The sequence below is a fragment of the Strix uralensis genome, chromosome 6 (genome assembly GCF_047716275.1).
Source record: "Strix uralensis isolate ZFMK-TIS-50842 chromosome 6, bStrUra1, whole genome shotgun sequence".
In the NCBI taxonomy this organism is placed as follows: domain Eukaryota; kingdom Metazoa; phylum Chordata; class Aves; order Strigiformes; family Strigidae; genus Strix; species Strix uralensis.
Genome location: NC_133977.1, coordinates 14,825,223 through 14,850,223, shown reverse-complemented (window position 1 = coordinate 14,850,223; position 25,001 = coordinate 14,825,223). Strand labels below are relative to the sequence as shown.

Below are 25,001 nucleotides of genomic sequence, written 5' to 3'. Positions count from 1 at the left end.
TACACCATTTTAGTGTCCAATTCAATTAGTAAAAGAAAAAATGGAACTCTAACCCCTTTGCATTTCTTTTACAAGCTATCTGGCATAAGTATTTCTGAAAAGCCAGTCGTAAAGTGAAAAGACATTTCCTACATTACTTTTAGCTCCCATTTGTTCTCAGTCTCATTGCATCAATTAATTGTTTGCTTACTTAGTAAACAAAAATATTTTGAGGGTGTATGAGTACACTGTGCTGATTTTTTCAGTTTGTGGATTTAACTTCTCCCACAATTTTGCCCAAAAAGGAAGACATACTCCTTCTACACCTTTGCCATAAAGTAAGTTGCTATAATCCATTCACTCTCAACGCTGTTACAGGGAAATCTTGATACTGTCTTTATCTCATGAATATGCATTCTATTAATACACACACAACAGAGCGTAATTTTTCCTTAAATTAATATTATACTTTAAGAAAAACCCAACAAATCAAACCAAAAACCCCAAACAACTTTGTGGCAAAAAACTTTCAGAATATTTTCAGAAGTAATCAATTTAAAGGTCTGCTGGGATTGAAATCTATTCACTAAAGTACAAATATATTAGTTTTCTTATCTGCAAGTTTGGCTTTTAAATCCTTTTTTAATATTTAATAGTAACTACACAATTGATGTCTTTTAACAATCTCAGAAATACTGTGCCACTAAATTTGCTAAGAACACGGGGAGATGAATATCTAATTATCAAATTAATATACCTTAAACAATTTCTTACATAAGATACAGCTAGTTGAAGCAAATGACTGAATGATATACTATTACTGCCTAAACTATCTTGCCACTTCAACAGTTTATTTGGGGGAATTTAATAGCAAATCTTTACTGAGGATAGTTACGTACTCAAAAAAACAAACTAAAGCCCTAATTTACATGTACCTACCGGTTTAGACTGGGTTCTTTGTAGCAAACAGTGGCTCTTCCTCGTCTAGATGGTGCTCCTGAGTTTTCTTCTAAAGTTTTGGGGGATTTAGGTAAGGAAGTACGAGACTGTATATCAGTATTTGTCAGATCTTGCAAAGCCTTTTTGCCTGTGAATACAGTAGTTTGTCTCATTTAAAATATTTTCTGAATCATTAAGTAAACTTTGAATTCGTAATTACTTTTAATTAGCATTTCTTAATTCAGGTACTTTGGTTACTGCTCCTACTCTAAAGATACTCATCAAAAAACAGGATCGATGATCAAAGAAAATGCCACTACAGCAGCTTTCAACCTACCGAAATTTGGAGCTGTTTGAGGTCTGCCATGCTCTTGGGACACTTTAAGAAAGCCCCGTAAGTACTGTAATTTGCAGCTAGCTGTTTAAGACTCCCAAGTAACTGCATTTTAAAAAGTAAAACTGCACACAGCTCATGGCCTTGAATGCAGGGGGAGAGCATACATGTATAATCTGAAGATTCAACCTGTACAAGAGTTCTCTAGTACTGCATTTTCCAACTTCATGCCTGCTCCTTGGGCATGTGTATAGAATGAGGATAGCGAGGTGATTACGTGAGCTTCCTTATCTTCAGAACTGTGTGGTACCAAACTATTTATAATGTCTTGTATTTTGAACCACCGAACATGACCAAAAGGAATATTCCATAAAAAAAGTAAAGAGCCTCCGTAGAAGAAGTACTATTTGTGTCAGCTTTCCGTAATCCTTTAAAATGAATTTGGAATGCTAGACTAAACAATCAGTATTTAATTTGGAGACAAACATTTTGATAATGGGAGAAATATTGAAATTATTATTTAGCCCACATTTCAAAAAATTCTAAACCATTTATAGATCATAGTCTCTCTGAAAAGCTGTAAAATTTAATGCACACAGCAATCCAAGATGAAATAAATAGTCTTAATCTGTGTGCCTTAGAAGTTCTTCCAAGAGTGTACATTCATCACTGATACCAGTCAAATTTTAGATTTATGGCATCCAGATGAGTACATTTGGAATGTAGTTTTTCAAAGTAACTGAATTTAAAACTCTCTTATCTTCATTTCTTGAGTTTGAACGCTTTACCTTAAATCCTCTGTGACAGCAAATGGATGCTATTGATCTCATGGAGGAAATTCATACGTATATGGGATAAATTATGAATTTTTTGGTGTGTCTATCTTGAGACTAATAAATTATATCACTGTATATTTACATACTTGTCAAAAAAGTGAAGAATTTCTTTCTTTATTACAGCATCTGAATGCCTTGTACAGTCTAGCATACACACTCTTAACTGATGGTAAGCTGGTAGTGCCAAATTGCTATTTCCCTGTAGCAGAATTCTGTGCTGAGATCAAGTAAAATATCCCAGTTGGGTAAGACTGATCATTTTATCAATAGTCTTCTGAAATGTGTTAGGCAGAGACATAAGTTAGTGGTTCTTCATTGGATTTCTGCTAACTTTACTTCTAAGCATGAGAGACATATTAAGGTGACTTTGGGCTGCTTGCAGCAGGTCCCTCCTGACTTATGAAGGCAAAAGAAAAAGCATTGTCTTTTGAAGGAATTCATTAAGGAAAAGCAATGCTCATTTGGTTTAAATGAGAGTGGTCTCCAGTCATGAAAAACCTCCCAAGTTTGGCTGCCTCACAAATCAATTTTGATTTCTACTAGTTTTAAAGTGAAAGTAAACTGTTATTCTGAGTTTTTCCTAAGGTTTAAGGTTAGAGATCAGGTCATCTTCTTTTTAAGCAGCAAGAATTTTGAGACATCTATGAGTCTGCATTATTTAGGAAAGCCTTTGAGTGTGAATATTTATGTTCACATAGATCTAACTATCATCACAGGAGACTTTCACGGTATATTTCTAAGTACAGATCAAGGTAGTGATCAGAAGAGCTGGCATCATCAGAAAGGATGGCATTTTCTTGCTTTCTTTTAATTCAAGATATGGATTTGGATGTAGGATGAAAAATGAACTGGTTTTTGAACTATGCCTGAATGGATAAAGATCAAATTATTAGCTTGCTTTTTATGTCAGTAGTCTTTGATACTGCTGATCACAAGGGTTTACTAATCTATCATTAAAGCTAATAAAATTATAGGATCCTTCTTCTACCTTCCAAAGAAGGAATCAAAGATGAGAAGATGCAAGTGCAAATTACGAGGACTAATACCTCACACGATGGTCTAATTCTGCCAGTATTCCTACTCTGTGGTCATGTAAAATAGGAGATTTTTTGGGCCATTGTGTCCTAGCATTCAAATGAAGCCAAGGCAGTATTTGCTTGATAGTCTGAGATTCAAACTATTAATTTGAGCCAGGAAACTGTCTAGGTGTTGGGACATTCTCAGAGACAATGAAGTAAACAGGAACTTGTTGAGAATAAATATGTTTACAAAATAGACCCCTCATACTAGGAAACTTCAAAGCTACATTTTAAAGCATATTTAAACTCTAGCATAGACATGTTAGTCATATATTCCTTTAGCTCCTTTACAGTAATTTCATTGTATGATAGAAGAATCTGAACCTATCTTCCAGACTACACTAAAGTTTGATTATTTTCTTAATGTATCTTACTTAAAAAAGAGGTTGTCACATGAAAGTTTGCTCATAGGTAGATTCTAGAGAACACCTGCTCAAAGTACTTTTTTTAGATCTCAGAATTCCTATTGAATTGCAGTGTTTCTAAAGAAAAACAAATGAAATCTTAAGTCCAGCTATGTTCTCCATTTACGAAGGGAACAGTGTAGTTCACTCTTATTTCCCTTGTATAAAACCTCAAGCTATTGTATCTTTTCTACCCCCAACTTTCTGAATTCCATCACATTCTTTGAAAAATGAATACAGGCTCCAACTCTAATTGCTCCTCAAAAATGTAGACTACTTACATCTGCCCAACTAAATGTCACCTTGGAATATACTGAAAAGTAACAAGGATATTAGTTACCACAATTAAAAAAATATATTGTGACCAATATGTGATATATAATATGAAGAATTTTAGTGATTTTCAGTCTTACCTTTTTCCACTCCTGTTTTATTCACTTTAAGCAAGCAATAAGAGTAGGATAGTATTAGAAGAAGATACCTTACCACTATTTCAGGCATTACATAATTCAAAATGCCATTTTTTTTCTCACCCATACACTTACCATGACAAGGTGTCAGAGTCTTTTTGTAAGTCTCTTTAGAAATGTGATCCAGTTTTTGTTCTACTTTTCCAGCATCCAGTGCTTTATTATGATCATTTTCCCCATAGATTTCAGAGTTTTTCAGTAAAGAGAAGTTCATGGAAACACTGTGGTTATCAAGAGCTGGGAGCTCCACATTGGAAAGACCCTCCTGGAAAAAGCTATCTATATTTAATGGCATATTCTCAGAACACTTGACAGGCAAGAATTTTGAAAATTCTGGTTTTTGAACCGTAGGCTTTAACTTGCTGATAAAGGAATCTATCTCATGAGGGACTTCCTGGTCATCCAAAATTTTCTGCCTTCCCTGATCAATATGCCTGAAATAATTTTTTTCTGGTCTGATCTCAGTAACATCAGAACTAAGCCTCTGTTTGAGCTTTACCCAATTATCAGGAGAATTACTAATGTGAGGGCTTTTATGTGCCACCGATGAGGAATCTACTTCCTTAAACATATTAGCACCATCATCAACTTGTTCTTTAGCTTGTGGTGTATTCATAGCTACACCATTCTGAGTAACTAAAGCTACCTGCATTTGCTGAGTTTCAGTTATTTTATTTCCAAGCAATGCATCTTTATTTTTTAATTCTTCATTTTTGCAAAGTGAGAACTGCGTTAGATTTTCTTTTGGTATTATACATGCTTTCTGGCTAGCCTTTGACAATGTATGTTTTAATCTGCCTGGTGAAAAATGGCTACTCTTTTGGTCTACTTTCTGAGTAATTTTATGAATGCTGTCACTTTCAGTTTCTCCACTTTGTCTGCAACTATTTTTTTTGTTGCATTTTCTCTTGATAATATTCTTCTCGTCCTGTTTTCTCTTGCTGTCATGTTGGTGTACCTCTGTTTCAGACTTTTTTGAAATACATTCTCCATACTGCCCATTCTCCTCTCTGCAGTATTTTGCTGTGTTCATTTTAGAAGGGTTTTGAAAAGTTTTCTCGGGTTTTTCTGGTCTGCTATGTTTCTCATCTGCATGCAGAAAGTCCCATTGTAAAGGCAATACATTAGAAGTGTTTTCTTGGAATGGTGAATTTTCAGCACAATAAACTTCTGGTGGGATCTTATTAACAGATGGGTTTGAGTCTGCTTTTTGTATTTTGCTTTCCATGTCTTCAAACATTTCTGAGAAAGTTTCTTTGTTTGTCTCCTGTTTTCTTGGACTTAAGTTAACCTGGTATGTCCTCCTAGTATCTTCAGCTTTACTTGGACAATTCTGTGCTTGATAATATTTGCTGGTATTTAGCAAACTCTGTTTCCCTGCAGAACTTCCTGTAGGTAGCTGTTCTGTCTGACTTTGGAACAGTTGATTCTGAGAGTCAGTAGTTTTTGAAATCTCACTGTTGTCAGCCCTAGTGTGCCTTTCTTCTGCATACAGATTTGAACTGACTTCAGTCTTGCTTTTAATTTTCTCTTTATTCTTCTTAGAATATTTTACTTTTCTGAAACTTGCTAATATTTTATCAGAATTGGCACTACTATTTGTATTTTGGTGTAATTTATCTTTGTCTTTCGTTGTAACTGTGAGTAGTTCACCTGCATCACTTGCAGTCAACTCCATATCAGCATCATAAACAGTTTCTTCAGGCTTCATCTTGTCAGTAAAAAGCAGTTTCTTAAAATCTATCTTACTTTTATTGCTAAATTTAAGAGCTGAAGGAATAATGCGAGACAAGTCACTTGAACTTTCCTGCAAATTCATGTCATTGGTGTTGCTGCCGCTGTTGATACCATGATGAGGCAGATTATCTGAGCTACAGTTTTTATCAAAATTCTTTCTATTAGGTTGAGTTTTTGACTTATGAAGTACTGCACGTTTTTTTCTTTCAGTCACATTTCCACAGAACGGCAACGAACTATCATTATATTGTTTTGTAAGCTCCTCAGACTGTCTTAAAGATTGTGTATTTTTGTCATGAGTCAGGAAGGTACTATTGCAAGTTAGTTCTGTGGATAATTGATTTTCTGCAAAAAGAAAAAATTCATCAGCTTGGGGAAAGAAAGAATAGGGTATAGTTATCAGAATAAAACAGATTACCGAAGGTCGAACCAGAAGCATGGAAAATTAGAAATTGCATATTTTGTTTTATTTTTACTGAATACACACATTCCCTGGTTGATCCTTAAAAATTTAGTCAACTAGAACTAATGTCATATTTTACCAAAGCTGGACTTTTGAAATTGGGTATAAATAAAAATGTATTTTTCTATAAATACTTCAATTATTATTTGGTTATCTTATCAAAGTTTTATTCTGTTCACATTAAGTTTGTTGCATTTCAGCTCTGTTATTTCAATTAACATTATTCTACAAGAGATTGTCAGGACATCTACACTTATGGGTGAGTGTTCTATTTTTTATTAGTTTATTACAGTTTAGGAATCTTACTCTACCTTCTGTATCGCACATCAAGTAATGAATTATTAAATATTAATTGTCAGATAGCTCTGAAAAATTAATCACCTGTACAGAAATACACCATACCTTTTAAAAATATATTGTCAATGGATGCTTCCACCGGGTCTATTTCAATTAACTTTTGATTATTTGTACCAGAAGGCAATGATAATGCTAACTTGAATTGATCTGAATGCATTTTCTTTGACAAAATAGTGGTACACTTATAAGAATTTGGTATTTCACACACAGAAGGTCTGTCTTGCTGTTTTGCATTAGCTGTTGCAATTAAAGGAAGCTTCACTGGCAATTCTACAGATCTGAAAAGAGGAAATTTTACTGTGAAGATTTTTATTACATTTTATGCCATAATATTCAATTGTTTTAAACACTCTCTTAATAATGTATAAAAGCAGAAAACAAGAACTCAGGTATGAAGTCTGGTTCTATCTGAGGGGCAAATGTATTTTTTATGATGGAGAATCCTGCTTTGTGCTGGTGAGAACCCATAAAGAAAGCAGCAACTTAGTCAAACACAAGGTTTGTCTACCACTTCCTCTCTCTATATAAATTCCAAGTTGCATATTGGTAATTTCTGAACTAGACAGAAAATTGTTTCTCATTACCTCAAAAATACCTAGAACAATGTACAAAGATTAGTTGTAAAAAAAGTCTGCAGACACTTACCAACTTCCACATTTAATATAACCACCTACCTAGCAGACTGACATCTATTCTCAAACTGGCTGTCAGTAGGGCTACTTGGACCAGCTGCCAGAGGAAGAGGACTCTGAAGGTTCTTTCAAAAGAAGAACAGTGGGGAAGTAGAAACAGTTGAATATTCTCTTATGTTTTAAGTATCAGAAATATCCACAGGAAAAAAAAAAATGAATGGGCAAAAAATAGAAGTACTGATGAAAGATGCATGATATTCAAACACACACAATAATTTTAAATATTTTGTAGAAAACTTACCAAAATCCATAACCCATTTGCATCCCAAAGCAATTTAAAGTAACTATAACTAATGCAAAGTGCATTATACATCTAGAAGCACAGAGCAACACTAAGCAACTGTTCAGAACGGACAATAAAAATAGTATTTTTAAAAAAAGCAACTGTAATTTTGCCGTGACACAAGGACTAACATGGACAATGTTTTCAGGTAAAATTTCCACATGCAAGATATTTATCACAGCACTAAGCAAGGAAGGTAAGTAGCTCACTCATTGGTAAAGAATACCACATACTGAAGTACTATGCTTTTTTTTTTTTAATTTAACCTAATGACTTCATCAGGGCTAACTGATATTTAACTTTTAGATGCTTTGTAAACAAGATTAAATCCTAAATTTTTAGCAAGCAACAGGAAAATTTAATTGATTTCACTCGACTAGAGTTTCATCCCAAATTTTAAGGGATTGGGGTAAATGTTTTAAAATGCATATATGATTTGAACACGCTACTCATTTAGATGCTTTGAAAATATTATCCTGTAAAATGAATTCAAAATGATAATAGTTCAAAAAACATCTTACCTCAGAAAGACTGCTTATTTCTATTGCAGTTAAGAGGTTATCATTCAAAAATGCTTCTATTTCTTTAAGAGTTTTATTCTGCATGTAAAAGAAAAAGAAGTAATTTAAAAATATATTTTAAGTGGCTTCTGGCTTAAGAAAAGACAAGATATAAAAGTGAATCTATGTTGTAATTTTTTTTTTTTTTTTTTTTACACTCAATTGAGCACAAACTGATTTTTAATATCATCTCAATACCTGTAAAGGTGAAGCTGACACTAAAACAGCTATGCGATAGACATATACACTGATGGACAAAATAGTAAGTACAAAAAAATCCTATGAAAGAAAAATCAAATGTGAATACTATGCTATCAGATGGTATAACTTCACAAACAGATGTACATTTTAAATCATCATTTTAAGAAGTAATATTAAGTTTCCAAAAAAGATAAAAGTTTGGTTTAGCTGATCTAAGTTTAAATGATATTATTTGCAGCATACCAAACAGTTTAGCTTTTGACGAAGCAAGATATTATGAAGCTGAATCTTTTCTACTTCCTTCTGAAGAAAAATCTTCTCACTCTTCAGCTTCCGAGAATTTTCTTTCTCCACACTCAAAGCCACAGCTAATGCTTTGTTATTTTGTTTTAAAGATACTTTAAACATAGATGAGTTATCTAAAGGAAACAAAATCATATTATTTTCAACAGCTTCAGTTCCAGGCCCCCTCTTCATGAACTATCACTGTATAACAACATTTTTATTTGTAGGTTTTGGTGGAACATAGCAAAGCCTAACATTTTCTAATATAAAACTATTTCTGTTAGCTGTCATTCTGATGACTACTCTGTCAGCTTCAAGTTTATTTCATGCATAGATTCTGCTCTGGTCTGTATTTTTAAAAATAAGGTTATTTTAAAAAGAAAGCATTTAAAAATGGATAGTTTCACAGGCATAAAAATATGTATTTTACAAATTAAAAAGTTCAAACAGTTTGAGCATAAATGCGAGTTTGGCAACAGAAAGAAAAAAGCTTTAAATTAGAAATATACCTTCCACTGTCCCAATGAAAACCTGCTTACTCATATCTGTTACAGAATGTTTTTTAGGAACTTTTTTTTTCCAGTAAGACTGCATCTTACCAAGACAACTTTTTCTTGCTTCACATTGATAGCATATACAGAGTTAACTTGAACTCAAGGTAGAGACAAGTCTGATCATACTCTTTTGTAGTACAAAAAGGAGCAAGGTTAGCTTGAAATCTGCTCCAACTATGTCTCTTTGTTGTCTTATATTATTATTTGTGATTTGTAATCCAAAATTTGCAAGGCCTTATTTCTTTGCTTTGGGAAACAAGCAACAATAGTGGAATCTTGTTAATCCAAATATTATGTTTTGAAATGACTATTCAGCTTAGTGAATTACTGCTATTACTGCAGTGTGGAGATTTCTAAAGGACATTAGTATTATTTATCTATACTGTTTATTTGTTACTGAAAATTAGTATTTTTTGACATAAAGCCACAGTAAGTTCAAATATATATATACAAAAATCAACAAAAATATATAAATACACGCAAACAACAAAAATTCTTTCCACACCAATCACAGAAAGAGAAGCAGAAGTCAACATTCACTTAACCATGCTGCTTGAATTAGAGAGCTCTGAAATAGCAGTGTTACGCTACGTTTATGGTTTCCCTACCTTTCGCAGAAGAGGATCCGAGATGTTCCATAGCGGTGTTGTCAAAGCCAGAAACAAAACCCAACCATCTACCATGACAAACCTATATTTGAATTTAATCCTGACTTACCTGGAAAACAAAGTACCTTCTGGCAAGTGATTAAATCAGCAGATTAGTATTTGCAGTTTTCTTTGATACAGTGAACGACTCAATGAAGAGTTTTATATAAATCCCATTTTGCAAATGGGAATACTAGGTATTTTACTATGGCAACTGTATTGTAAAAGCTCATTGATCTTACTCATTTTGGTACCTCAGTTTTTAGATGCCCCAAATGGACGTAGACATGGTTATTAGAAATGCACTTGAGTATAGTCTTAAAAAACACTGGCATGCCAAAGAGCAAGCACTGAAAATACTCAGAGAATTAGATAAATAAACAACTTACAGTCATGTGTTTTAACTTTCAGACTCTCCTAAAATTCTCAACATATCACATTAATATTTTTAACAGGCAGCAATTCAGCAAATCATGTTAAATACAATTACTTTGGAAGTCATACATTTTAAGTACAGTAAACAGCTTCGGGTTTATTTTAACAGGACTTACTTATTAATTTAGTTCTGATTTTAGATGCTAAGGCAGCATTCCATTTTGCAGCATGTGATGCTCCATCTTTCTTCTTCATATGTCCTTTAACAGCATCGGAGGTGAAAATGGTAGATGGTTTAGCAGTTACTCGTTTATCCATCATCAAAATGAACCTGTACATTGTCAAGAGGAATGTCTAAATAATACATGACCTTTCTCACACTTTTAAAATTAATTTTCATTACCTCGTATCAGGAACTGTTATCTCTAAAGTTGAGAAAATTTCTATAGTCTTCACCTTTGTTCAATTAATTCAAAGAGGTTAATGAATTGTTCCTTGAGACTTGAGTCACATTATCACAGAGTGGCAAAATATTTAACTAATAAACATGAAGACTAATAGGATCACAGATTTTTTTATCTTGTCTGTTCCCTCAAGTTATCTATCCAAGCTTACACTTAAAAGGGAAGAAACCCAAGGTTCTATCACTTCACAGTATGATCTGACCAGCTTTTGCTTTCACGGGACAAATTTTAAATCGAAGCATTTAAATAAACCGCCCTGTAAGGGCTATAAATGTAGACACACGGCGAGAGAGACCGTCCGGCGAGCGGAGGGAGAGCGGGGGGCGGTGTCGCAGCGGGCCCGCCGCCCCGCCGGTCTGCCCGGCCCTCACAGCCAGCGGCCGCGCGCGCCCGCTCCCGCCTCGCCCCGGGCGCCGCCAAACGGCCGTTGCGGGGCAGCCCTGGGGCCCAGCCGCTCGCGCGCCTCCAGCACGCGCCTCCGGGAGCGGCGCGAGGGCGGGCGGGCCCCGGCGGGGCGTCGGGCGAGAGGGAGAGCGCGGCCTCAGCCGGCGGACGGCCCCGCGCCCGCGGCTGACAGAGCTCGGAGGGTTCGCCAGAACTAAAGCGCCGGATGGCCTCCGAGTAGAGCCCTACAGGAAAGCAAGAAACGATGGCACACTTGCCTGAGAATCAGTGACACCCTGTGCTTCATAATTCAAAGGTAAAATGAGCATCCAGGCCGTAACAGTTGGATACAGACCTGTCCCACACCTGCAGCTGGATTTATACCACAACCAGCACCCACGGCTGTATCTCTTTTGATGCTCTGTTGATAAAACTAGAAAGGCACCGTAGCCCTTTGTCACCTATGTGCAAAATCAACCATGTTGAAGTAGTTCACAGGTACTCTTACATAGGGTCACATGCATTTCTTTTCATACATGGCATGTGCTTAAGTCATTAACCTTAAATCCACAGTTCCAGTTCTTCAGTGACATTCCTGGGTGTTTTAAAAAGGAGTGGGATGCATGTTAACTTTTCCAACTACATGTCTTTGCAAAACCATTTGAAATACCGACCATTAATAATGCTAAAATTAAAAAATAAATATCAATTGTATAAACACTTAGCATCAATCCCAGTACACTGTGAGGAAGGGATTAGCGAACTGCAGTTATTCCACCTGGCTGCCAGAGATTTTTAGGAAGAGTTTGAGGTATTTGGCTTTATGTTCAAAAAGTTCCTTCAGGTTAAAATGGGAAATCCATGTAATTTCTTCTCAGTGGAAACTTAAATTTCTTTTTGGCTGATCTTAGTAATAGATGAAAGAACAATTAATAGACAGTCATCAAGATAGTTATGAAAACAAAAATGATAAATTTAGAAACCAATAGATTATAGCAAGCATGCATGCTGCCTGCATACCTACTGACTTGTAAGGGTAGGAGTCTCCGATGTCAGAATTTGAGCAAGCCCACTTTTGGTTTGGTATATGTAATATTAGGACTGGAAATTGCAAGGAAGTATTTTAGTCTAATAAAATGCTTTTCCCCAAATTCTTGTCTGACCCCCAAATCCCTTGCTCTTTAACCCTCCTTTCACATACATTCTCTTTCACTGGCTACGTGTGCTCAGTCCTACCATTAGTTCAGGTGGACATTAGTTCCTAAATTTGGTCCAGGAATCAGTAATTCTATTGGAAACAGTTTTGTGAAAACCTTAAGAGTTAATGTTTTAATTTGCTTGAAGATTTACAGGTATGTGGAAGGTTGAAATAAAAAACAGCATCAGGTTCCGTAATGGAGTCATCATCACGAAAATCTTACCTTTCCCTGTGCTAACATTACAACATGCTATAAGGTAAATCAAAGGAAACGCACAGTAAGTATCAGTGGCATTATTCGAAAATGTATCATTATGAACCTATTTTCATAATCTGCTGCAAACAGCATCTGGAGAGTCTCTTTTCTACCTTTTCTTAATTTCTGTATGATATATGGCACAGTTTCTCAGTGTGGCCCCAAACCTGCAAAACCCTAAGCTTCTATGCTATCCCCTTAAAATACAGATTTGATCCAGCACACATTATATACCTTTGGTACATTTCCCCTTACAAGGCAACTTGGAAGTGACTGTAGCCACTGTAAAAGTCTGGCCAAATAAAAGAGCAAATGACCTTACATAACTTTAAAAATAGAAAACCAATCAAATAAAACTTACCTCCTTATCCTTTCCAGCAGGCAGTGTTTTTTCCTCCAGATCCAATCATGAGTTTCATTTCCCCCAGTTTTACAACAGTGCCAAGTCCTGAAGGGGCAATCACCAATTTGCTTCCATTTAATGTTTATGTCACTACTGTGGGCAATAAATTTAAAACAAAACATGAAGTATTGCATTTCCACCTGTGGTCATACTTTCCTTTACGCTCTGCTGAGGAACTCCCACACTGTAACATTTCACATGTAAAAATCTCCAGTTAATTGCCAGGTGCTCAAAGGGGGGAAGAGCTTAAAGCACTGCCAAGTTTCACAGCCTATATATCTTAAATATATATTAAGAGCAGAATTCTTTTCTGGTTTTCAGGATCCTATGACTGGTCTTTAAACTGAATAGAAATGAGAGGGAGTGAGGGAAAGACAGAGGCAGACCTGTTGTAAAAGCTCTAACCATGTGGGAAGTGTCTTATCGAGTCTGTGTCTTACTAGATACCTGCAAATCCATTGCTGAGAAGAACCTCGGTTGAGAAATGAATGCTGTAGGGTCTAGTAAAGTGTGAGCTATGACTAAAGCACTTCTGGTGGGTAGATTATGTAGAGCAGCTTCTTGTTCTGTGGATTCTCTGATGTCCAACAAGACCTGAGCTAAAATTACAGTATTAAGAACACATCTTCCTCACACCCTTTCTTGCACAAGCTTAATGAAAATTCATTTTGCAATGCCTCTTCCCCTCTGTCAAATTTGACAAAATTAGTCAACTGAAACACAAATATACAGAGGATGAGCATGTAAGCCTGACTTCCTTTGGCAACTAGGGAAAAAACAAAAACCTCCCTGTGTTCATTTCCCATGAACATGCAGCTCAAAAGGCAGTTTGCTTGTGCAGGTTGGCTACGTTGCATGCTTCTATACCAAGTACACACTGTACTAAGCTTGAATAGTAAAGATATTTCACATGCTTAAATCTGAGGTCCAAAACCTATTGCATTGTTTGTTTGTTTCTGTGTGTGTGTACATCTATTGACTGAAACTATGTATGTTGTTCTGGTCTCCCAATGCAGAAATACATGAAGTAACATTGTTCAGACTTTTGAAGCAAAATCAAGCCAGCTTAAAGGAGAAAACAAGCATGGAAAGCTGCAGCTTCATTAAGTGAATGTTTTAGAGTGAGAAAGTCTGGAAGTTAAAGTATATTGTAACATCTGACAACAGTGGACACATTGCAAGTTGCAATTGCTATGTATGAACTATTCCCAGTGAGTAAGGGACAACACACATTATATCCTTAATAAAGATATAGTTAAACCAGACAACATTATTTCACTAAAATATTCTATTATACTAATTTTCACTTATTTTATAGGAAGTCCAATATCCATGGAATTATCAGTCTGTATTGCATTCAGTGGCGCATTGTAACTTGTGTGCTTATTTAATTAGCTATTAAGCATTAAAGACCTGGCTTCTGGGTACATTCTTAGCCGTGAACTGCTCAGAGAGCACAAGAGCCATGGTGCTTGGCATGCCATTTCCTCTCTTCGCGGCAACCATAGCATGCTTAGTTGCTAAGAAAAATGAAACAGGTGAAGTATTTATTGTAGCTTTCACTGCCATTCTAATGCAGATTGGCATTAAGATAAAAAGAAGGGAGTTCTAAGTAGTAAGTGATCGCTCAGTGTTAGACAATTTCAAAGAGAATTTATCTCCCTACTAGGACCAGACGCAATATGATTTAGATGGCTCTTTCCTTTAATGTCCTTCACTTGACTGAAGGGAAGTGTGAATCACAAGTCTGTGGTCCTAAATATTAACTGAAGACACAGTAGCCTATGAATATATAAGTATTCTCAAAATCAAATGTCGTAACAGACCAGAATATAGTAAGCTACACAGTTGGAACTGTAGCTGCTCTGTGATTATTGGTTACACATCCTTTGATTTGACCCTTTAGCAAGTGAACGTGCAGTTGAAGATTTAAATACCTTAAATATGGTAATAAAACACCTTCAAAGGGAAATTATGAGTAAAAAATCCACGATGATACAAGATGAAAATCAATAGGAATTGTAGATATAATGGAGTTAATTTGTTAGGTAAATACAGACAACCTATTTAAATACAATATAGGCACATTTCTTGTATGTGCAGTGTACAGTTAAGTAACTGGATTTTTACTGGACTTCAGACAGCAAGTAAAATATAGTTAACATTTGGGATGTAGTTATCTCTTACTATATTTTCTAAACACATAAGCAGCTCATACCTTCCAGAAAGTTTGCAGAAATCTAGAGTTTGGCCCTGTTAACTTTTGCACACAACTACCAGTTATTTGGTAGTTGTATCCACAGGGATAAGTTCTTACTCTAGGTTATGGCAAAAAAGAAATTCTTTATTTGCTTACAAAAGTTAAGTGGGAACTAGACATAATGTAACAAACTTTTTTTTTAGAAAATACAGCTTCGTCTTACAGCCATTTTTCATGTGTATGGAAACTTTTCATAATGAGTCTGAGACAAAAGCACAATGAGAATCTAATTTCTTTACCTTTCCATTGTTTATGTGTGCGTTTTGATGAACAAGCAACTCTATGTCAGACATACGGAACAGGACGCTGTTTCTGCAAGTCTGTGAAATGGCTATACGAGGGTGAAGCACCTTGCCTGCATTCATCCATGCTATTTTAATGCATTAATAGTTTGCTCTGAAAAATGCATGTAAGTATGAAGCAGAAAAAAACCCATATTTCACAGGCAAGCAACAGGAGAGCAAATTAAAAGCTATGATGCTTGCATTCATATATATTAGCTAGAACTAAACAGACTACTGCTGACACACAAGCTAGTGAGTTGGCCTGCTCAGAGGACAAGCAGTCACATCAGAGTATGCCAGAAAACACCAGCTGACCTGAGGCTAGGTTTTTCTACCTTTGCCTCCCATTTTAACCAAAGCAGACCTTTCCATCTTCAGGCTCAGAGCACACACCAGCACCACATCACTCTTGTGAAATCACCTGTCTCAGTGCTGCAACTCCGGATGTGCAGCTGCAGGAGAAACGAGAGCCCATCGCTCAGACTTCCACCTTGGGCTGCTGCCGCTGCCCTGGCCTGGGCTGACCAGAAAGGCTCTGAGGCCACCACGAAGTACAACAGGAGTGCTGCAGGTTAGAAGAATAGCTCAAGCTGTGATATTATTGAGCCTACAGAAAAAGCATTTGAATCAAACCCACTTTGAGTGAACGCTTACTTGTAATTTAAAAAAAAAAAAAAAAAAAAAAAGAAAAAAGATTATCAGAAAAGGTTTCTGCCTTACAGAGTAGCCGAGGTTACGTGGGTCATCCTCACTGCAGAGGATGCAGACACCAAAGCCATGCCTGAGGGACCCCCTCCGGGCAAAGCGGGGGAGGCAGAGGCAGCAGAGCCGTGGGGGCCCCTACACCCGGCTGACCCGCCATACCGGCCGGCAGGGAAGCCCAGCCGGCCCTCGGTGCCCCGGGGATGGCGATGCCACACGGGCTGCCCCTCTCTTCTCCCCCCTCGGCCCCGGCCGGGCCCGGCGCGGCCCTTCCTGCCGCCCGGCCGCCATTTTGCGGAGCCGAGGCGGCCCCGCAGGCGGCCCTGCCCGCTCCAGGCCCGGCGTGTGGCGGCTCTGCCGCGGGAGGCGGCGGCGCAGGTAACGCGGGACGGCGGCCGCCCCCGCCCCGCGGCGGGACCCCCTGCCCGCGGGCGGCCCCGGGCGGGGAGCTGAGCCGCCTTCCCCGGCTGGCTACCGGAGGGGTGGGGGCGGGCTTCCCCCGTGTTTGGCGGAGCGGGGCCCCACGAAAGAGAGGGAGGGAGGGAGAGAAGGCCCGGCCGGCTGTGGGGCGGCTGTCCAGCTGGCTCCCCCGGAGGCTGCCAGTTCATCAGTTAATTTTGGTGAAACAAGAGCAGGTGCCTGGGCGAAAGATGCCGAGTGGGTGTTGGTAACCCTCTAAGGGCGTGCTCTAAAAAAACCCAAACCCAAACCTAAAAACCCCCACGTTTTGAAGATTTTCTTCTGCTGCTTGCGCCAATTTTTCCTGCCCAGACAGGACCCCTTCCTCCAGGGAGCTCAAGGCAGGCATAAGTAAGAGTATTTATTGGCAATGTGGCATTAATGATGTGACAGCTTCAACAGCTAGTTAAAGCAGCCCTAATTAAAGATCAGATTTTATAGAAGCAAGTTGTTATTAGTACAGAATTACTGCATTTTTAGTGCTGTAAACTATACTCAAAGCAAGATTTCCCAGAACGGTCTTCCAGTGCTCTGCTCACTCATACTGACTGTGTAATTCTGCTCACCTCTGTGTTTCGTAGCAAAGTAAAATGCTATATTTTTTTTATAGTAAAGGTGTAGAATATTTGGTTACTTGCACTAGAACGTCTCCAGAACTGTTTTCAAAGCTTACAGTATTGTGTAACAACCATGTAAGAGCTGAACTAATGCTTCGGTCTTGTGTATATGTCCAGTCTTAACTGGCATTAGATTTACTTTTGTTTGCATTCGTTTCAGGTTTGAATAGCTCATAATTAACACCATCATTTGCAAATGCAATGGAAGAGGGCAAGATTGAAGATGTCCAGGGTATTCTACGACTTAATGTGCGAGGATGTTTATACACAGCCAGGCGTGAGTCTTTATGCCGCTTTAAGGATTCAATGTTAGCTTCTATGTTTAGTGGACGCTTTCCTCTAAAAGTGGATCAGTCAGGTAAGTATGTTCAAGCTGTAAATATGACATTCTGATCAGGGAGCTCTGTGGTAAACACATGCTTTTATATATATTTATGCATTTTATAGTATCTCCCTTTTTCCCATCTGCTGAGAATCAGTTGGCTTCTTTAATTCCAGGACATAAAACAGTTATGCATGCATGACTTTATACTTACGAGTAATTAATCTGAATTCCACAAGACTACTCATGTTTGCAAACACACGTTTGTACAGTGCTTACCCATGCCTTGTCCCAGTCCAAGCTGTGGCTTTGGAATGTACTTCTTCAGTATGAATATGAAAATAAATAAAATTGAAGTTGGCAGAGTATTTGGCATTTAACTTGGATGCTGTTTATAAACCCCTATATTCTCCAGAGACATCTCACTCTCTCTGTTCATTACACAAGGAGATCTGGGTCTAATCTTTGTTTCAGAATACTTCATTACCCAGTAAAGATTGCATTTTCCCCACCATGGCTTGATATGAAAGTTTGAATAAAACTATTCATGGGTCAAATTTCACACTTGTTTGTGACTTGGAAATCCTGCCAAAGTATGTCCAGTTTAAAGATATGATGGATGGAGAATAGTAATACCTTGTTGTACACTTTTGACTGTTTAAAATTTCTGAAACGTTTAACATTTTTATGGGCAGGGATTTGCTACCATGTTTCAGTTGCAGTGAACAGCCTATTGTATACAGCTCTGTATAGTTTGGTTAGTTTCCATAGTGATCTTGAGCCCAGCAGGCAAAGGAGAGAAAAAGAAACAAAAAAATACTGTAAAACTTGAGCAATATTTAGGGAACGTTAGACTAGAGGTGTACTGGAGCTGATGCTACTTCTAACTCTTAAATTGCCTAGATCCAAAATTGAAAAATCTCTGCAATAGCGAGAAAAGATGTATCTGCAGTTAGAATTAGAAATGCATCTAGAATTAGATTTTTGCATTTTAAATGGAGTGCAGTACAGCTGAGGTTGTATGTTGGCATGGTCCTCTGCAGATTAGTGATTTCACTGAAATTCCAAAGACATGTTTACTGCACTAAGAAATTTATCTTCAAATAACAGATATTCCAGGGAAACAAAATAGTAGTTTTAAAAGAACAGAGACAGTATACTTGCTCTTCCTAAGTAAGCAAAACTAGTACAGAAGTTTTATATAAAGGCTTTACTTGATAGAATGTGACAAGTCTGTCTTCGCTTGCTGGAAGAGATATTTTAAATAATTTTATTTATGTTTTTAGGAGCATGTCTAATTGATCGAGATGGAAGCCTGTTTAAATATCTTTTGGATTATCTTCATGGAGAAGTTCAGATTCCTGGAGATGAACGAATTCGAATTGCACTGCAGGAGGAAGCAGATTATTTTGGCATCCCTTATCCATACAGTCTGTCTGACCATTTGGCCAATGAAATGGAGACATATTCTTTAAGGTCAAATATAGAGCTTAAAAAGGTCTTGACATTTCTTACATTTTTAAAGATGTACTCTCTAGTCAATACCATTCATTAGCATCAGATACTAAAACTGTAGTATATGTGAGTTAGCACTTTTTAATCACAGTTTTAAATCACCAGTAAATTCAGAGTTCTAGGTTAAGAAATCCTAGAGCTGATAATGCAGTCATAGTAGTTAAGGACATGAGCTTTCCCCATCATTGCAATACAGCAACAGTCTAAATTTGACTCTGTTTTACATGCAAGTCTGCTGTAAAGCTTGCATAGTAGGAATGACATTGTTTAGTTCCCTATTTGGCTTCTAATTTTACTTGAGATTAGATTTGATCCCTTCAAGCTGTTTGGGGTTTTTTTTTCAGTTTTACACATTCATCCTAAAATGCAAAAGACAAAATGTACTTTGTCATTTTTTTTAGAACAAGAAAGGAGAAAAGAAAATTAATATATTATTTTAAATCCTATTTTAGAGTATTGTAACTTAAAAGCTAAATCTAACTAACTGAGTGGAAATTAACTCCTATTACTAGGTCTGGCAGTGTTAGTCCTGACAGTCATCTATGTTCTCTTAGTAAGGTATTGTTCCATATATTTCACATTCTCCCTTACTCATTTCGTTTTGAAAAGCATAAAACATTTCCAGACCTTTTAGTTTCTCTTTGTATTAGGGATTACCCATGCCTTTAAATGTTTCTGTTGCCTTTCTCTGAATTTGTTAGTTTTACAATATTCTGTTAACATCAGGTAAGAAATACTGCACACATTATTCTAGATAAACTACATCCTTGATTTACTTAAAAGAGCTCACCAGTGCAGTTAAGAAAACTTAAATATGAAAGCTTATTCAACTAAAAATACTGTATTCTTTTTAACATTCTGTATTTTTTGGTTTATGTTCTTTCCAGGCTTTATTAGATTTCTGCAATTCTTATGATTTAGTTTGTACCAAGCCTACAGTTTGGGTCCTGCACTATCTCAACACTTCTGGAGCAAGCTGTGAAAGCAAAATTATTGGTGTGTATGCCACAAGAGCTGATGGGACTGATGCAATTAATAAGGAGCTAGGAATGAAAATTCATAGTAAAAGCATTTACAAAAGGTAAGATGACTGTCAAACACATGAAAGTACAATGAAGTGAGAATGAACACTCACATGTTATAGTAATACCTAAATATTATTATATGTAGCATAATACAGCATTATTGTACTATAAATCTGTGGAAGGAAACAGATTCTTTCCAGCTTCGAAAACAGCTGGCTAATACAATGGTCACATTAAACAAACAAAAAGATAAAAACTAAGCATGGAGTACAAGAATTTGAGAGTCCACAAAAGGTGGCTAGTGTGCAGTTGCTATAAGTTCTCATTATATTTTACTTGCTATTTTAAAAATGTCTCAACCATTTAAAATTACTTTCTAATCTAGGATGATATTTACACTAAGTACAGTGAATCCAGAAAAAGTTCCAGAAATATTCACAAAGGTGGTTGTGATTCATGCAACTGTATTTTGCAGTCTTCTAAGACAGCTGAAAGAAGTATTTAACACCAAAAAGAACTGAAGATGAAAGGAAATGGCTTTAATTCTTTAAAGAACATGCAAATCTCTACTACACTATCAGTGTATTTTTATGACAGTAATATAAGTTATTGGTAGACCTGTACTTTTGAGTGTCTGGAAGCAATTTGTCTTTCAGTCTCACAGTACAGTGTCAGAAGTGTACTCCACTGTGTACTTTTTGAAACATGATTAAGATAGAGCTTTTGATGCTTCATCATCTTTATAATTAAGATGCATGTTTTCCTAAATTTAGGCTGAGACCATTAATATTGATTCCAGAGTATTTGGACACATAGTATCAGGTATCTGTCCTCCTACTGTGTTTTCCCTTTGAATAAATGATTGAGATGTAGAAGAATAGATTTTACACCATTAATTCTGTAATTATTCTTTTATGAACATCTATTCTTTCATGAATAGCCATTTTTAGCAATAGATGTTCATAGGCATGAAAATCATAGGAGGATGGCTATTTAGAACCTCCTGTACAAATGAAAATAAAATGTAAGTAACATTTTCCTTTCTACTTTACCAAACATTTAGTATTAAGTCCTTATAGTTAGGATTTCGTAAAAAGAATAATACATTTCAGCAGTGTTATATTTTTAAGGACTTAGCTAGATTTACCACATAACTGTTACCTTTAAAACAATATTTCTAGAGAAGCTGGAAATAATGTCCAATACATCTGGAGCTATTACTCAGTAGCTGAGTTGAAAAAGATGATGGATGCTTTCGAAGCCTGGGAAGGGAGAGGTAGAGTATTAATTTTTTTTCTTTTATTTCAGTAGTACTTCTTTTTTTTACAGAAAAATAAGAAAAATATTTGCCAATTAACTATAATAAGAACTACATAGATTTTCATTCATTCAGTAAGTAACATGTTGTAAAATATCCCGTAGTAGTGGCTACTTGGGGAAAAAAGAAGACGTCTTAAGGATGTTCCAACAAGGTGACATGAGAGCCACCACATGCAAGAGGTGATAGCCTGCTAGCGTTGGGCGCTCTGGTGGGAGCCCTAGAAGCACGTTGGCTGTAAGCAGTGTTCATGCCAGCAGCATTTCAAAGCTGAAATTCTACATAATAAAATACACGTGTTCATTTAGTCAGGTGTATATACACATAATATTCACTATGTTCTCTCAGCTCATCAATACAGTGTCCCTTTGAAATACAGGTGTCAGCTACTGGAGAGTGCCTCAGGAGCTGATTGAATGTTGGACTCTTGAAGAACGCCCTTTGAAAGGCAGTTTGCGTCATATGCCTCCAGTTCACAAAAGGTATGTTGATTTGCATAGGCGGCTTTAAATAAAGCAGAAATACAGCACAATCTTTTTTTTTTTTTTATAATTTCAGGTTCTTTGAATACCTATGAATGTTGCATTTTCTGTTTTTTCTATTTACATTTTTAGAAAATGTTTTATAATCAGAGACCTTAATTGAAGAACTGAACTTGCTGAAACAAATTACCTTTTTTAGGCCGCTGAAAGTCTTCTCCATTCTATTCCACTTCTTTGGCCTTTAAAACATCATTTTAGAGTGGGAAGGAGTAATTTCAAAAAGTAGAGAGCATTGTTAGTTAAATGGACTGCTAAAAAAGAAATTTAACTGAAAACTTTAAAAGTTTAACTGACTTTCACATATGTGAGATGCCTTCTTTTTAGAAGGAATTTCTAGAATTTCTTCTTTGCAGTTTTATGGTAATACTTTTGACTACACCTCCATTTTCAATACATTATCTAAAAGCAGCCTTTGCAGGTGCAGCTACACAGTTGATCTGAGCCACCCTACAGCCACTTTGCTGCTAGATAGATGAGGATCCTGCTGAGCTTCCTTGTCCCTGGCCACACTGTCATTTCAGCAGCAGCTGCAGAGCCACACCATCACAACGATCCAACCAAAAACTCCTATCTCCCCATCCTCCCCACTTTTAATTTTTTTTGGACACTGCATTCTTTGCTTTTCATAGCTCAAATAGGAAAGACTGTGATCATTTGATCCCTGGATTGTCGAACAGCTTACATATATTCCTGAATGCTCCTCTACTACCACTTGCTGTTTTATCTCCCATATCTCTGCTTTGATTTGTCTTCTTTATTCTTCCGCACCCTCAAGAAAGCTATGTTCGGGTTTCAGCTAAAACTCCTGATGTACCGCAGTGACCCTGGTGAGACCATATACTGTCTTGAAATATTGTAAACAAGCCTAGTTACTGATTGTATTTTACCTATATTTCATTGCTAATGTTAAAGCACCAAATCTTTGAAAGTTTAAGCTTTCCTTTTTGTTTTGGTGGCTCTTTTAATCTTGGATGTGCAGACATTGAGAATATGTTCTACCCTTATGGCTCTGAGGAAAACCTCCCTGGACTCATCTAGGTTATTTGCAGGCTTTCTGTTTGAACAGGATCATGATATACCAGTTTTATAAGAGCAATAATAAGAAATATTACTCAGATATTGTTTATTCTTTTGGTATGAATCCCTGTGGCATTTCACAGATCTTTTAAAATCCAAAATGCAAGTACCCTGAAGAATACCAGTGCTCTTCCAGTGTATCTTTTAAGCTGTTCTTTAGTAGCTCTCACAGTTCAAAGCCTGTTTACAGTACTGACCTGCCAGCTAAATGTTTCTTCATTCCTGACAATCAGGTCAGTTAAAGCTACAGCTTTTCTTTGTCAGCTCAAAATCTAGATACCATCTGATTCATACATGTTCTTTCTCCTACTACCAGGTTTTAGTAGCTTTACTCCACATAAGAGCCAGCAACAGAGCCACAGTTTGACAGCTTTTCTTTTGATATATTTTTAAAAGCATTGTTAATATTCTCTGAGTTTAATTTTGTCCTCGTGTTCTTTTTCCCCCCTTCCTCATCTCTCCAAAAATGATTTTCATTTGTATTTACTGTTCATCCCTCTGACCTGGCCTGGTCTACCTTTTGTTTTGTTGGGTTTCAGGTTTTATAATGTCCTGTTCAGCTGTTGTAGTGTGACCTGGATTTCTATGGCATCATTTATTATTTCCTTGAGGAATTAAAATCTAGATGTCTGTTCATTTTTCTTTGCCAACACTGAGAAACAGCATTTGTATAATACTTTTAAAATGCTGTCTCCTTGTACTAATTAGAGTTGCCATGAGACTCCACAGACTTTCTTACATAGGTTCTTTTTTTTTTTTTTAAACATTTTCTCTTGAAAGATTATCCATAATAATTTATATTGAAAAGAAATGGGGGAGGGAGAAAGAAACAATATCTCCTTTTTTTTCTCAAATTACATAGTGTGGAACTCTGTTTTCTGTTTACGTGCAGTTGGGTCTTATATTTGTGTAGATACTAGTCTGACGTAGTTTAAGTTATTTAGTGGATTTTATATCTGATAGAATCTGTCACATTTCAGTATTTTCTTTCTGTAACTCCTCCACCCTTCTTTCTCACTGATTTTTCACTTAACAGTTTGCGCACCATATCTCTTACAATTTTTAATGTGTAATATTACTTACGCAGGTAGAACAGATTGATGGTACCATTCATAGAAAGGCAAGCCTGATAGCAGTGATGAACAGTTGAAAACCGTAAATGATATTGAAACAAGCAGAAATTGAAAAAACTTCAGATTTGTGGATGGCTGTCACAAATTGTCTGTTTTGTAATAACATTATAAAAAGAGTAATTTATGTACATAGTTTGCTTCTTTAATTGAAGTTCTTTGTTTTACAGACGCTTAATTGACTTTACTGAAGAGGAAGACTATTTACCATGTAAAGCAGGTCCCAAGCCAATTAGATTCTCAGGTCCCTCAACAAGTACCCATATCAAAGTCAAGAATTCAGCTTCATTAAAGGTAGCTGCTTGCAACGCTTCACATTCTGCAGTCGCTCTTAAACGACCCAATAGTGAAAGTCTGATGCTGCACAAAGTAGCTTCTGAAACTGTATCCACAACATGCACATCGGTGCCCAGCAACTCCCAGGCGCCCTGTGGAAGGCAGTGCGCTGACAGTGGGACACGATGTCAAATGACCTTCAAGATCGCAGTGTCTAGGAAGCCCGTAAGCAACCGTGTAGTAAAGCTGAAGCGAACTCCTCTTTTTCTTGTGGCACCATCTCAGCCATCTTCTTCTGTATCCAGTAGAACAAGTGAAGAGGACAGTGCTGCTGTTCAAATTCCTACTACTTCTATGATACTAAACGAGAAAGAACCAGCTGTATTAGCAGAGAGTATTAAGCATGATGAAGTGGATGGATAATGTTTGGCTCAGCCTGATAGACTGTATAGCTTTGCATCATCTGATCCAAGAAGAGATCATCATCTCATGTGGTCATTTATTCAAAGATTTAATAGAAAACTATTAAGAAAAAGTTTGTGGAAAGCGTAGGGTTAAATTGTTTTAAGTGAGC

At 36.8% G+C, this 25,001-nt stretch overlaps 2 protein-coding genes and 1 long non-coding RNA gene across 8 annotated transcripts in view; 2 read left to right on the top strand and 1 right to left on the bottom strand.

Moving 5' to 3' along the window:
* Positions 1-14,157, top strand: part of LOC141945159 (uncharacterized) — a 20,822-nt gene extending 6,665 nt beyond the window's left edge. For 3 of the 4 annotated variants that reach the window (XR_012629420.1, XR_012629418.1, XR_012629421.1), the window contains exons 3-6: positions 1,164-1,312; positions 6,442-6,500; positions 12,388-12,498; positions 13,917-14,157. This is a non-coding gene — a long non-coding RNA (uncharacterized LOC141945159). Of the gene's footprint in view, positions 1-1,163; positions 1,313-6,441; positions 6,501-8,339; positions 8,396-12,387; positions 12,499-13,916 lie in introns of all 4 variants that reach the window. The other variant, XR_012629419.1, reaches the window with a different exon arrangement.
* SGO2 (shugoshin 2) overlaps positions 1-16,002 on the bottom strand; it is a 16,933-nt gene extending 931 nt beyond the window's left edge. Inside the window, exons 1-9 of one of the 2 annotated variants that reach the window (XM_074872804.1) lie at positions 15,866-16,002; positions 12,859-12,993; positions 10,372-10,526; positions 8,578-8,753; positions 8,095-8,172; positions 7,273-7,355; positions 6,644-6,876; positions 4,117-6,123; positions 919-1,066 (exon numbers count right to left, since the gene is read on the bottom strand). In XM_074872804.1, coding sequence (XP_074728905.1) covers positions 919-1,066; positions 4,117-6,123; positions 6,644-6,876; positions 7,273-7,355; positions 8,095-8,172; positions 8,578-8,753; positions 10,372-10,516 — 2,870 coding nt within the window. In that variant the 5' untranslated portion in view covers positions 10,517-10,526; positions 12,859-12,993; positions 15,866-16,002. The remainder of the gene's footprint in view (positions 1-918; positions 1,067-4,116; positions 6,124-6,643; positions 6,877-7,272; positions 7,356-8,094; positions 8,173-8,577; positions 8,754-10,371; positions 10,527-12,858; positions 12,994-15,865) is intronic. The other variant, XM_074872805.1, reaches the window with a different exon arrangement.
* Positions 15,902-25,001, top strand: KCTD18 (potassium channel tetramerization domain containing 18). Of its 2 annotated transcripts, none has more exons than XM_074872811.1 (7): positions 15,902-16,015; positions 17,383-17,580; positions 18,831-19,042; positions 19,947-20,140; positions 21,266-21,360; positions 21,782-21,884; positions 24,322-25,001. In XM_074872811.1, exons 2-7 carry the CDS (start codon positions 17,424-17,426, stop codon positions 24,848-24,850), a joined length of 1,290 nt encoding a protein of 429 aa, XP_074728912.1. In that variant the 5' UTR covers positions 15,902-16,015; positions 17,383-17,423; the 3' UTR covers positions 24,851-25,001. The 2 variants fall into 2 exon arrangements, with proteins under 2 accessions (XP_074728912.1, XP_074728911.1); XM_074872810.1 differs by lacking the exon at positions 15,902-16,015 and adding an exon at positions 16,420-16,524.

Bases quoted from the DNA above. Each gene is read 5' to 3' on its own strand.
- KCTD18 (XM_074872811.1), top strand. From the start codon at position 17,424: ATGGAAGAGGGCAAGATTGAAGATGTCCAGGGTATTCTACGACTTAAT. The intron at 20,141-21,265 runs GTAAGATGACTG...CAATATTTCTAG, and splicing joins AGTAAAAGCATTTACAAAAG to AGAAGCTGGAAATAATGTCC. The intron at 21,361-21,781 runs GTAGAGTATTAA...TTTGAAATACAG, and splicing joins CGAAGCCTGGGAAGGGAGAG to GTGTCAGCTACTGGAGAGTG.